The sequence below is a fragment of the Lynx canadensis genome, chromosome C1, assembly GCF_007474595.2.
Source record: "Lynx canadensis isolate LIC74 chromosome C1, mLynCan4.pri.v2, whole genome shotgun sequence".
NCBI classification, from domain to species: Eukaryota; Metazoa; Chordata; class Mammalia; order Carnivora; family Felidae; genus Lynx; species Lynx canadensis.
This window is the reverse complement of record NC_044310.1, coordinates 36820372-36834530: the sequence shown is the minus strand read 5'-3', so window position 1 is coordinate 36834530 and position 14159 is coordinate 36820372. Positions and strand designations below refer to the sequence as shown.

The 14159-nt window shown below is 45.8% G+C and overlaps 1 protein-coding gene across 4 annotated transcripts in view; it reads right to left on the bottom strand.

Moving 5' to 3' along the window:
* Nucleotides 1-14159, bottom strand: part of LOC115519934 (cytochrome P450 4B1) — a 62135-nt gene that overhangs the window by 12162 nt on the left and 35814 nt on the right. For 2 of the 4 annotated variants that reach the window (XM_030323793.1, XM_030323796.1), the window contains exon 1: nt 7686-7914. The exons of 1 other annotated variant lie outside the window; for it this stretch is intronic. In XM_030323793.1, coding sequence (XP_030179653.1) covers nt 7686-7865 — 180 coding nt within the window. In that variant the 5' untranslated portion in view covers nt 7866-7914. Of the gene's footprint in view, nt 1-1692; nt 1771-7685; nt 7915-14159 lie in introns of those variants that run through there. One more of the 4 variants, XM_030323794.1, reaches the window with a different exon arrangement.

Sequence of the window (14159 nt, the reverse complement as noted above, 5' to 3'; positions counted from 1 at the left end):
CAATATCTGCCCTCTTCACATACCTAGGAATGGAATCACCATCTGCCCTGATACCAGCCAGAAACATGGAATGAAGTCCTCCCCCCTAATTTATAATAATACAAAAGGGGATGCCCTATGGAGGTTGCCTTTCTCCCCTGCAGGTCCCCCAAGTGATTTTTTTCCCTGGAATCAATAAACCAGAACTAAGAGAGCCAGATATAGCAGTTCCTGGGAAACTCTCCAAATCTGGACCCCAAGGCTCCTGTGCCCAGACACTGGAAGGTGCTGCCAGCCCTCAGCCTTTTCATCTTGGGTCTCAAATCCCCACATTTTTACACTTAGACACAGAAATTCATTCCTCCTGGTTACAGTCCAGTCTTGTGGTTCAAGGAGACCTTTTCTCTCTTTAGGTGACTTTTCTAAATTCGGTTCTTATCCAGCTGTATTAATGCCACAGTTTAACAAAGCTCCCCTTTTCCTAGTGCATACAGGGGACCTCACTGACACCATTACATCTGGCTGTGGAGGAGGCCTTACTGCCAGCTTCTGCCATGCCCTCAATGCCAGGACAGCCTGCTCTACCTCATACTCCTCCCCATCTCACTAATACGTCATTCCACTAACATCTGCTTGGATGGGAGCCTCAGCCCTGTCCTGCTCTTCCTGCCTCCTTTTTGGTCTCTGCCAATCTAGCCACCATCCCAAAGCCAGTGTTCACACAAATCTGAGCTCATCACTTCCTGACTTGAATCCCTTCAATGGTTCCCCATTGCGCTCAGAACAAAGCCTTTTGATGTGGCCTACAAGGTCCTATGTGATCTGCACCTGCCCTCTTCCGGCTTCATCCTCTTGCTTCTGTCCTCCCCCCTCAGAACTCCAGAAGTGAACAGCCATGAACATACTAGACCTAGAGAAAGAAGTATTTGTTGAACAAATTAATTTCCTACACACTCGATGCTCTTTCCAGCCGCTGTGCCCCTACACAGGTAGTGTCTTCCACCCTTCCTTCCTCACTTCCATAGGCTGCTGCATCTAGATCTTTCGGGACTCACTTCAGCATCCCCTGCCCAGGCTGGGCACTGTGTTGTGTTATTTGTCTCTCTTACAGACCAGGTCACTCTAAGGCTGGCTCTAATCTCATTGCTTTATCCTCTGCCCTCAGCAGAGGGCAAGGCCCAGAGTTGTTGATCAGATAACACCAGCTGTTTGAGAAAAGAAGAACCTTATCTGACTCCCAAAGACTGGGTTGATTTTGGAGAAAGGAAGAGGATGAAAGAAACCAATGCCTCAGTGTGTTTTGCAGCAAGAATCTCTCCACAGGGGTTTAACAGCTGACATCTGCCCAGCACTTTGCAAAGTATCTATCTATATTTTATCTTTTCTGATCCTCTACTAACCCAAGAATGTAAAAATGCTTATCTCCATATTGTTGATGAGGAAAGGGAAGCACAGACAAGAAGAACAGTGAAGGCCCATCAACTGAATAAAAATGAGCCAGGGCCCCAGACTCCAGCCAGGGCCCTTCACTTCACAATACAAGGTCAGGGGCACTGCCCCAGTGATGAGCAAGGCCAGGGAGGAGGACTATGCAGTCCCAGGGGATCACTGTTCCTGGGCTTGGAGCTGGCATTCTCCCCTCTTCCCCCTCACAACAGTCCAGATTCTCCAGCCCCTCCCAACCTCAGACCAACAACATGACATGGCACCTACTATGTGCAGGATCCTCTCTGGGCCCCAGAGTAGAAGAAGGGGGACCCTGGAAGAATAAGACATGATCCCACTTCAAGGGGACACACTGTGAGAATTGAATAGGATGATAGGCAGATGTGTCCAGGGCCTCTAGACTGTAATCAGAGATAAAAAAGGAAAAATTAAGGGGTGCCTGGGTGGCTCAGTTGGTTGGGCATTCGACTTTGGCTCAGGTCATTATGTCACGGTTTGTGAGTTCAAGCCCCACGTCGGGCTCTGTGCTGACAGTTCAGACCCTAGCGCCTGCTTCAGATTCTGTATCTCCCTCTGTCTCTGCCCTACCCCCACTTGCGCTCTGTGTCTCTCAAAAATGAATAAATGTTAAAAAAAAATCTTAGGAGCACGTGGGTGGCTCAGTCAGTTAAGCGTCCAACTTCAGCTCAGGTCATGATTTCACAGCTTATGAGTTTGAGCCACGAATCGAATTTTTTAAAAAATTAAAAAAAAAAAAACTTAAAAGATAAAATAAAGGGAGAAGTTAATCCTGATGGACAGTTCTGCCCCCACCTCCTGCCCTTCCTTTCCTACTTCCACAATCACTAGGCTAGGAATCAAACTTGCAGTCACTTTGTATGGAAAGATCATGTCCTGCATGAAAAGGCACAAGTCTTGCACCCAGCCTTGTCTCATTTCCTGAGCTACTATATGGACATAGGCAAATACCTCCCCTTTTCTGAACCTCAATTTCCTCATCTTGGTTTAGAAAAACATCCCTACACTTACCCTCCCATCCCTCAGGCTCACATGTGGATCCAACATAGCAGAGGTGCCAAACCCCAGAGGAATGTAGAGGTGTTAGGCCTGCCATGGTTCCCCAGGAAACCTTTGTAGGCCCAAAAGAACCTCCCCTCCAACACTTGTTCTTTCTTCCTGGTGCCAAGGCCCTCCAGATTCTTGTGTAAGAGCCAAGAAGCCAGAGCTAAGCTGTGCTCCAAGCCCTCTATACATCTCAAGGTGGGGGACAGGGGCATTTGGAGGGAGGAGGGCATCCAGCTCTGACATGAGATAGGGGAGCAAGTCCCTGGGCTAGGGAGGCCTACGGGCCTAGGGCAAGCCTAGCTTTGGTGGAGGCAAATAGAAGTGGAAGGAAGTGAGAGGCAAGGGATTGAAGGTCTCCCTAAATGCCTTTCACACCTCCATTAGGGTTGACCTTCCCATGACCTCCTTCTGTACTCAGCAAAGCCTCTCCTTAACCCACTGGTCCCACTACTTGTCTTCTCCATCACTGTCTCCTCTATCAAAACCCTCCCTGTTCCCCAACATTCACTGTTTGTTCATTCAGTGATGTCCACTCTGTGCCAGGCTTTGTGATGGATCCTGAGGGTACAGAAATGAATCAGAGTAGATCTCCATCCTCCAGCAGTCATGGTCTGGTGGGCAAGATGAACAAGAAAACATAAGATGACAACCCAATGGGACAATGATATAGAGATACAGAGCAATGATATAGAGATACAGAGCACATGCTGATGCAAAATCCTGTTTAGGCATCCCACTCAACCTGGGGCAAGAAAGGCCCTGTCTGTTTTCCCTCTAGACAGCAGGCTCTTTGAGAGTAGGGCCTGGGTCTGATTCAGCTTCCCAACCTATCCTTTCCTTTCCTGGGTTTCTCCAGGATGTATGTAGGTTACTAAGCCATCCTGAGAGGGTAGTTATTTGTAGGGGAAAGGTTAAGTCTGGACAGTCCTTACCTGGAGGTCAAGCTCATTCCCAGGATCATGGAGGAGAGGCAATCCCTAACACAGTGAAAAGGAAATGGGTATTCAGGAGGCAGGAGCCTTAATCTCTGGCATTTATACCTGAGTTCCCAAACCTGGATGCACAACAACAAACACTTGGAGAGGCTTTTAAATTCAGCCTCTTCTCCTAAACATATAAATTCCTACATATCGACAACAACTACAACAAAACAACCAACCAACAAACAGACTACAATCCAATTTAAAAATGGGCAGAGGACCTGTGCAGACATTTTTCCAAAGAAGACATACAGATGGCCAACAGACACATGAAATGATGTTCAACAACACTCCTCATCAGGGAAATGCAAATCAAAATCACAATGAGAAATCACCTCACACCTCTCAGAATGGCTAATGTCAAAAGAGAGGAAATAGTAACTCTTGGCAAGGATGTAGAGAAAAGGGATCCCTCATGCACTGTTAGTGGGAATGTATGTTGGTACAGTCACTATGGAAAACAGTTTGGAGATTCCTTAAAAAAATAAAAATAGAAGTACTGTGCAATTTAGTAATTGCACTTCTGGATATTTACCAAAGGAAAACGAAAACACTAATTCAAAAAGATACATGACCCCAATGTTTATTGCAGCATTATTTACAATGGCCAGGACATAGAAGCAACCCAAGTGTCCATTAATAGATGAATGGATAGGGGCGCCTGGGTGGCGCAGTCGGTTAAGCGTCGGACTTCAGCCAGGTCACGATCTTGCGGCCTGTGAGTTCGAGCCCCGCGTCAGGCTCTGGGCTGATGGCTCGGAGCCTGGAGCCTGTTTCCGATTCTGTGTCTCCCTCTCTCTCTGCCCCTCCCCCGTTCATGCTCTGTCCTTCTCTGTCCCAAAAAAATAAATAAAAACGTTGAAGAAAAAAAAAATTAAAAAAAAATAGATGAATGGATAAAGAAGATATATATATATATATATATATATATATATATATATATATATAATGGAATATTACTCAGCCATAAAAAAGAATGAAATCTTGCCATTCATGACAATATGGATGGACTTAGAAAGTATTATGCTAAGTGAAATGAGTCAGAAAGAGATAAACACATACCATATGATTTTACCATTTGGAATCTAAAAAACAAAACAAACAAATGGCAACAAAAAGAGAAATTAACTCATAACAATAGAGAAAAAAATAATGGTTTCCAAAGGGAAGAGGAGTGAAGGGATGAGCAAAATAGGTGAGGGGCATTAAGAGGTACAAACTTCAGTTATAAAATAAGTAAGTCATTGAATGAAAAGTACAGCATAGGGAATATACTCAATAATACTGTAATAACTTCATATGGTAAAAGATGGGAACTACACTTCTTTTTTTTTTAATTTAACTTAATGAAGGAAATTCTGCCATATTCAACAACATGGATAAACCTGGTGAAAAAAAAAAGTTTAATTAAGATAAATAAATAGGCATCAAAATTGGCAAAGATGAAGTTAAGCTTTCACTTTTTGCAGATGACATAACATTATACATGGAAAATCCGATAGACTCCACCAAAAGTCTGCTAGAACTGATACATGAATTCAGCAAAGTCGCAGGATACAAAATCAATGTACAGAAATCAGTTGCATTCTTATACACTAATAATGAAGCAACAGAAAGACAAATAAAGAAACTGATCCCATTCACAATTGCACCAAGAAACATAAAATACCTAGGAATAAATCTAACCAAAGATGTACAAGATCTGTATGCTGAAAACTATAGAAAGCTTATGAAGGAAATTGAAGAAGATATAAAGAAATGGAAAGACATTCCCTGCTCATGGACTGGAAGAATAAATATTGTCAAAATGTCAATACTACCCAAAGCTATCTACACATTCAATGCAATCCCAATCAAAATTGCACCAGCATTCTTCTCGAAGCTAGAACAAGCAATCCTAAAATTTGTATGGAACCACAAAAGGCCCCGAATAGCCAAAGTAATTTTGAAGAAGAAGAAGACCAAAGCAGGAGGCATCACAATCCCAGACTTTAACCTCTACTACAAAGCTGTCATCATCAAGATATCATGGTATTGGCACAAAAACAGACACATAGACCAATGGAATAGAATAGAAACCCCAGAACTAGACCCACAAAAGTATGGCCAACTAATCTTTGACAAAGCAGGAAAGAACATCCAATGGAAAAAAGACAGTCTCTTTAACAAATGGTGCTGGGAGAACTGGACAGCAACATGCAGAAGGATGAAACTAGACCACTTTCTTACACCATTTACAAAAACAAACTCAAAATGGATAAAGGACCTGAATGTGACACAGGAAACCATCAAAACCCTAGAGGAGAAAGCAGGAAAAGACCTCTCTGACCTCAGCCACAGCAATTTCTTACTTGACACAACCCCAAAGGCAAGGGAATTAAAAGCCAAAATGAACTATTAGGACCTCATGAAGATAAAAAGCTTCTGCACAGCAAAGGAAACAATCACCCAAACTAAAAGGCAACCAACGGAATGGGAAAAGATATTTGCAAATGGCATATCAGACAAAGGGCTAGTATCCAAAATCTATAAAGAGCTCACCAAACTCCACATCCGAAAAACAAATAATCCAGTGAAGAAATGGGCAGAAAACATGAATAGACACTTCTCTAAAGAAGGCATCCAGATGGCCAACAAGCACATGAAAAGATGCTCAACGTCGCTCTTCATCAGGGAAGTACAAATCAAAACCACACTCAGATATCACCTCACGCCAGTATAGATGCTGGAGAGGATGTGAAGAAATGGGAACCCTCCTGCACTGTTCATGGGAATGCAAACTGGTACAGCCGCTCTGGAAAACAGTGTGGAGGTTCCTCAAAAAATTAAAAATAGACCTACCCTACGACCCAGCAATAGCACTGCTAGGAATTTACTCAAGGGATACAGGAGTGCTGATGCATAGAGGCACTCGTACCCCAATGTTTATAGCAGCACTCTCAACAATAGCCAAATTATGGAAAGAGCCTAAATGTCCATCAACTGACGAACGGATAAAGAAATTGTGGTTTATATACACAATGGAATACTACGTGGCAATGAGAAAGAATGAAATATGGCCTTTTGTAGCAACGTGGACGGAACTGGAGAGTGTTATGCTAAGTGAAATAAGTCATACAGAGAAAGAGAGATACCATATGTGTTCACTCTTATGTGGATCCTGAGAAACTTAACAGAAGTCCATGGGGGAGGGGAAGGAAAAAAAAAAAGAGGTTAGAGAGGGAGAGAGCCAAAGCATAAGAGACTCTTAAAAACTGAGAACAAACTGAGGGTAGATGGGGGGTGGGAGGGAGCGGAGAGTGGGTGATGGGTATTGAAGAGGGCACCTTTTGGGATGAGCACTGGGTATTGTATGGAAACCAATTTGACAATAAATTTCATATTAAGAAAATTAAAAATGGAAAAAATAATAATAAAAAAATAAAATTAAATAAATTCAGACCACCAGTTCAAATATGTTAATTAGGCTCTCCAGAGACTGGGGGCCAAGGAATCTGCTTCTCCCAGTTGATTCCAATGCAGGTGTCCCTTACCCTATGTTCAGAAAACTCTGGTCTCAATCTGATGAAGGCAGGGAATGTTCCTAACAATAGGTGCTAAGGTGGTCCCCAGCACCCTGAGGTAACTGGGGAGGACAAGCCAGGATTTGGACCCAGGAAGATGCCATGGCTCCAAGTTAGCCCATAGACATGACCGAGAGAACCCCATCTTTGGGTGCACCAATCACTTAGATGCTCCAGGGTAGAGGGGTCTCTCCAGGATTGCTCCAGGAGATGCTCTCTAGAAGCAACAGACTCATCTCTGCTTTCACTTTTAATTTCTTAAAAATGGAAATCTTTACACTGCACAGAACAAAGAGGATGGTGCTTAAGCTCTAAACAAGATAGCCTACTTCTTCTGGACTTTGTAGGTGGTTTTCCCCAATGCTATCACTGAGCCCTTAGCAGAGTTTTACCAGAATCTTGAGCCTGAGAATGATGAGGAGTCTGTGGCCTATTTGGGTTCCAACACTGAAGTGTTCCCACTCCCAAGGCTGGGTCAGAAGGCAGAGGTGACAGGAGGAGTCAGTGGGGAAGCTGAATGGAAACCGTGGCTCCAAGGACATTAACCCCCTGCCCAAGCATAGGGGCTCCCTCCATAGCCGCTGGGGGGTTAGGCTGTATTCTCTGAAGGAAAGGAGGCTGTTTCCTTTTTCCAACCCGTGGCCCCACGTACCTCGAGGGCATGCCCGAAGAGCCAGTGGGTGGGGGGTCCTGGGAAACTATCCATAGCCCTGGCCAGCATCTGCCTCCGCAGCAGCAGACGAATGAGCTTGAGGAAGCCTAAGACCAAGATCAATCCAGATGCCCACAGGCCCAGGTGGGAGAGATTCAAGGAGAGCAAGATGGAAAGCATGGCTACAGCTACAGTCACCAAGGCTCTGGCCTCCTTCCTGCAACCCTGGGGTTCCCTTATACTGCGCACATGGCACTCTGCCAAACCCCACCCCCAGCCACACCCTACAGCCAACAGCAGCACAGGCTGGGCTGAGCTCCAAAGGGCAGAGACAGCAGCCCCAGAAGTCACAGGCAACAGAGAGACAGCCTGGCTGACTCCTCCCAAAACTCAGCTGAAGAGAAACCAGGCAATGTGTATACCTCCTTGGCTTCTTGGAGGAGAAAACAAAAGGCAATTCTGGGTATAATCATCAGCATAATAATGACTTCTTTTCACACAAGCACTTTGTATGTTTTGGGAATTTTCTATACACTATCTCATTTAACCCAAACAAGGAGGTCATAGTTACTCACTCTTTATACGCATTTGCCAGATAATGAAACTAAGGTTCAGCTTGCTTGTGCTTTCTCACAAGAAAGCTTCACTGTCTTCTTCAGGATGGACCTCTGGGAGGCCTTGCATTCATGCCAGGCTCATAATGCTTTGAGTCTTTTTTTTTTTTTTTTTTTTTTTTGTGAGGGATCTTCAGGGACAAGGTTCTAGCCCCAGAAGGGAGATCCTAGGTCAGAAAAAGGCCAACTCTACTCCCAAGATCCTAGTACAAACTTGACACTTAAGACCATAGAGTATTACACTTCGAGGGCAATGAGGAAGGTCATGAAATCTAATTACTCCTGGATTGATGGACCAAGTCTCTTAGGACCAGAGAGGGGCAGGGAATTGTCCAAGGTCTCACAGTAAGGCAATGGCAACTCTCAGTTCCCCAGGCCAGGGTTCTGTTGAAGAACAAGCTTGTCCCAGGCCCCAGACTTGCATGTGGAGAGTCTGCTGTTTCTCCCTCCACTCTAGGGTTGGAATAGTCAGTATCCCCGTGCAGATGTTTCAGATGAAGAGACTTGCATCAGGCTCCTTTCAGAGGGGTAGGCAATGTTAAGAAATCAAACAAGGTATAAAGTGGCAGCCAGAGACTAGCAACAATGGAAACCTAAAGGCTGGAGAATACCATTTCCAGGTTTTTGGGCTGAACAAAGGGGAAGAAATAGCATACTGGAGCCTCACAGAGGTAGCTATTGAATGGGGCTGACACAGGAAAATGTGTAGTCAAAGGTGTGTTCTAGGAAGATTTCTCCCTCTGTGTATGTGCAGTGGTTCTGAGCTGGACTGGGGTAGGAGGAGCCTGGAGTCCGGGTTCGCAATCAGGAAGAGGAAGTCAGAGAGAAGATCAGCAGGATGGATGTTTCCTAGGCCTCAGAGGTCCTGCCACAAACATGGGCCAATTTATCACTCTCTACTCCCTGGCTGAAATCTAGCAACCACTCACACTTCTAGAGCCAAAGACAAGCCATCATGTGGCCACCACATGGGACTGGGCAGTAGTCAACTCCTGACCCTACCAGCTATGCTTCCAGATGCCTTGGCAGTGTGATTCTTGGAAGTCAAAATATGCCTCCCTGGAACTTCCACCCACTGGCCCTCGAGGGCCCAGTAGAAAACTTTAGCTGTAAGGAAAAATGTGGTGAGAACCCTCTATCCAAGCATGCACATGTTAAGGAGACGGAAACAATGAGACTCTGCCTTTATCCAAATGCTCCCCAATAGCCCTTCCTTCCATACCTGTCCTCTACCTCAGAAACACCAGTTAGAGCCAGTCTTCTAAATCTGCCAACTTAGCCTGCAGCTCTTCCCTGATTTCTTCACTTTCTCCTTTGCAGCAGCTGAGGGCTTGGCTTCTCCTGAAATCTTCCCATTCTGCTGCAAGCCTGAAGACCGAGCTTGTCTCTTCCCTCACTTTGCTTGGCTGAGCCGGGACAGACAAGCCATAAGCATTCAGTGAATGCATGATCAGGTGTATAAATGAAAGGATGGACTACCTTGAGGGTTCAGTAGGTGCTGAGTTTTGTGGAACTTGAGAGAACACTGGCAATGTGCGCTCACTGCACCGCCCTGCTACCAGCCACTCCATAAACCTTCAAGGGAGGCTCCTCTCTGCTTCCCCAGCACCAGCACAAAGTGGTACTTAATAAATACTTGTTTGTTGAATGGATGCTGCAAGGATTGGCTGCTATGGTAGGGGATGTGGGGAGGAGAAGGAGAGTAAAGGTTAACTGGCCAGTGCAAAATATATGGGAAATGCCCTACTGGCGCCCTTCTGGATGATGCTGTTGGCACCCCCTGTGGGCAGGTCCCAGCAGCTGCTGTTTGATAGGGGGACCAAAACTCACCACCAACCTTAACCTGACCTCTACCTCAATTTCCCAGGGATGTCAGGCCAACTGAGGGAGTGGCGAGTATAAAACTCCTTGACAGGGGAGAGGTGAGGTCAGATTACATTCAGGAAAAGAGTTGTGTCTAAAACACTCTTTCTCCATCTTGGCTGCACATCGGAATCACCTGGAGAGCTTTTAAAAAGTCCAATGCTCTCGACATATCCCCATCCTCTCTGCTTGCCCACATCTGTCTCTCCTGGTTACACAGCCTTCTACACAGAGTTGGGGTGAGGACGCTGAGAGCCTGGCAATGCTCTGGACCCACTGTGAGTTCAGTGAACAGGTTAGGATATTTTTCATTGCTATAGTCATTTCCCAAAGCAAGTCCAGAGTTGGGGAGGGGAAGCAAGGAAGATGGTTCCCTGTCCTGGCATCTGGCACTTCCTGATTTTTATGATCTGCCTGCCTCCTTCCACCTAGATTTGTATTTGCTCATGAGCAATCCTGACTTGCTTTGGCTGAGTACTGAGCTGAGAACTGGCTGAGTTAAAACGAAAACCACAGGATCATAATGGAGCCACTTAAGTTAGGGTCCCATGTCAGTAAACTAAGATTTAATACCTAACCTAACTGCAGTTTCCAACCCCCTCAGAAATGTAACCTTTAGTCAGCTGCATTGGGATTTCCTAGAGGCAACCCTCTCAGGGACCCTTTCCCCCTTAGGAGGGCCACCTTGCCTAAACAATGCATTCCTTGCTAACCATTTTTTGTGTGTGTGCCTTCTCTCTCTTTAAAAACTTTTCCTTTCCTGCAGCTCATTGAAGCTACCCTCTGCTTGCTGGATGGGATGCTGCCTGATTCATGAATCATTTATCTTAATTTGTTTAAGTTTATTTATTTATTTTGAGAGAGCATGATCACGTGGGCAGGGAATGGGCAGGGAGAAAGGGAGAGAGAGAGAATCCCAACCAGGCTCCACACTGATAGTGTGGGGCCTGAACTCACAAATTGTGAGATCATTCATGGCCTGAGCAGAAATCAAGAGTCAGACACTTAACCAACTGAGCCACCCAGGCTCTCCACATAAATCATTTAATAAAGCAAATTACATCTTCAAATTGACTCAGCTGAATTTTGTTTATTAGCAGGATGCTGGTCCTAAAAGCATGGGATGTAGGGGAGGGGAGTGTGGAGGGTATAGATGGAGCAGGGGGCAGGAGGGAAGTTGGTTTCTCTGCAGCCTCTGTCCTGAGCTGAGGCTCTAGAGAGTATAGGGGACTTCTTCCAATGTGCTTCTGATCACAAGAGGAGCTGTGCCATGAGGACTGCTAACTAAGGGCCTTTGTCTCAAAATCCCTGCCCTTTGGGGGACACCAGAGCCCAGCCCTTCCAGCTGGAATGGTGTAGTGCTTTAGGTTGCAGATAACACTGTGAACTGTGTAACAATCTGATGGAAGTTACTGAGAGATATGTGCCTGGGGAGGACAGGTGCAGTCATGGCAAATGGGAGGAGAAAAGGAGGTGAGGGAACAGAATGTTCAAAACTCAGCAGACCTGAGTTACAATAAGTGAACAAAGACATGTCAGTGCTCATGAAGATACACATCAAAGCGGAGACTGCTTCTACTTGCGTATAAGAGGGGAGGAGCGCAAGGTGGCACCATGTTTCTATCAGCCATCAAATCACTCATTCATTCATCAACACATATATATTGAGTGCCTACCATAAGCCAGATATTATCTTGGATACCTGAAATAAGGTGATAGACAAAACAGAGAGTTCACATTCTAACACCATTCTGCCAAAAACAGATTTCTCCCTGTATTCCCAGGAGCTGAGGTCCAGAATTCAGGTGTTCCCCTGCCTGCCAGGTGACCGCCCCTTTCCCTGAGAAGATCACTTCTATATAAGCCCAGTAACATTAGACATTTGGAGGAGTGAGGAGTCAGGAAATACAGGTTTTGGTTTCAAGTCTTGGGGCTCAGTGGGTGACCTCTGGTGAAACCCTGCTGCTCTCAGTGCCTCAATTTGTCCCATGTCAGTGGATCAGATGGTGTCTAGGGGGTATTGGGGCTGTGGTGAGGATCCTGAGAGCCCTGCAATGCTCTATGCTCTCCAGCATACAAACTATAGTACATTGGCCCTGGCAGAATTTTTGTCCCATTTTACATCCTCTGTTCCCACCTTTTGGCTCTGATCATTTCTGCAGCAGCCAGTTGGCATGCAGGTGTAACCTGTTGGCACCTTACCTCACTTCACGTCTCTTGTTTCTGTCCTAGGACTGCCCTGCTGCTAGTAGGGCCAGAGAACTACCACCTCTGAGGCAAGCTTTGACCAATGAAGTACGGGAGCTAGTGAGTAAATAGTCTCCTCTCCCATGCCCTCCTGGACAATTTTGAGGTGCATTCTATACAGTTCCTCAGAGGCTCCCCTAGCAGGACTGAGCTGGTTACCTCCAGTGGCAACCAGTTCAATAACACAAGTTAGATCAGCTTTGTCTCCTCCCCTGTTTACTTGTCCCAGGCAGGCCCCTCCTATTTTCTGGGATCAGCTACCTGCAAATGAGCCTTTCCTTCAAGTCCTACACTTTGGGGAAACCCAAGCTAAGCCATATGGCTATATGACTTATGGTGATATGACTCTGTGTGGATGGAGGGTCCTGGAGTGACAGCGGTCAGAAGGCAGGGGGTGGGGTTTACATGTGGATGCTACATGTTGTGCTAATGCCATCTTTTTAAAATTTTTTTGTGTTTTATTTATTTTTGAGAGAGAGAGAGACAGAGCATGAATGGGGGAGGGTCAGAGAGAGAGGGAGACACAGAATCTGAAGCAAGCTCCAGGCTCTGAGCTGTCAACACAGAGCCCAACACAGGGCTCAAACCCATGGACCGTGAAATTATGACCTGAGTCAAAGTCGGATACTTAATCAACTGAGCCAGCCAGGCACCCCTGTGCTAACATCAGCTTATTGCACAGATTAGTGCAGTAGACTCTGAGTCTGAAGAATCGTGAAGCTTAGCAACCCCCATGTGAATACCCTGTTTCCCAGGTACCAAGAAAAAATGATACAGGTATTTCTCAATCGCTGTAGAACCCACAGGGAGAAGATGTGTATTTGGCACATCAGGGGAAACTCTATCTGACATTCTTAAAGGACCTTTGTCCTTGCCTCTCTCCTTCCCTTTCTCTTCTTTCTTCTTCTTCCCCTCTCTCTTGCTAAAAGATAAACTGAGGCATATGAAAAATGTTAAGAGAGTTTATTTGAGCAAAAACTGATTTGAATGGGGCAGCAAACCATTTAGCAGATGGAAAGAAGCCCCAAGGAGCTGTACATAATGGAAGACTTTTATAAGTAGAAGGGGGCAGGACAAGGAAGTTATGAGCAAAGAGCGGGCTGTTTCTGGCAAGGCCACTTTCCTTTAGGAGACAGCAGGGGTCTCTCCGGAAGATTACCTCATTAGTGCTGGCCAGGTGATTCCAGATTGACTAGTTTAAGATTCCACTCCTGGGAGAGGTTGAAACTGAATTAAATCAGGCATTAAATCTCAGTTTGGTGATGTTGGCTCAGCACAAATGACTCCATTTTGGACCTGTTGTCCCTTTTTTAAAACTCTCTCACCAGAGATGATGACTCAGTACGTTCCCTGATTGGTCCCCCTGGGGGACTGATAGATGAGTTGGCAGTGTAAGCTCAGAGAAACAGGGCTTCTGTTCCCCACTGGAGGAACCCAGGTAAAAGGGTATATTTCCACATGGGTGTGGCCTCTGGTATATGGACCCTTACATCCCTCCCCTCATTCCCTGTTCAGCTCTACCCCACTTGGTATTTCCTAGATATAAACTTCCAATAGTTTCTGCCCTCAGGGGCCTGGCTGGGGGAGCCAGGAAAAAGCCAAACCCTTACCCTGGCATTCAGGCCACTCCCCATCTAAGCCTTGCCTGGCTTCCACCACCTCCTCCTCAGATAAACAAGCTGCCTGGGACAGCCAGGAACCTTCTCACCTAGGGTTTCTGAGTGGCCTGAGGCACACATCCAACCCTGAG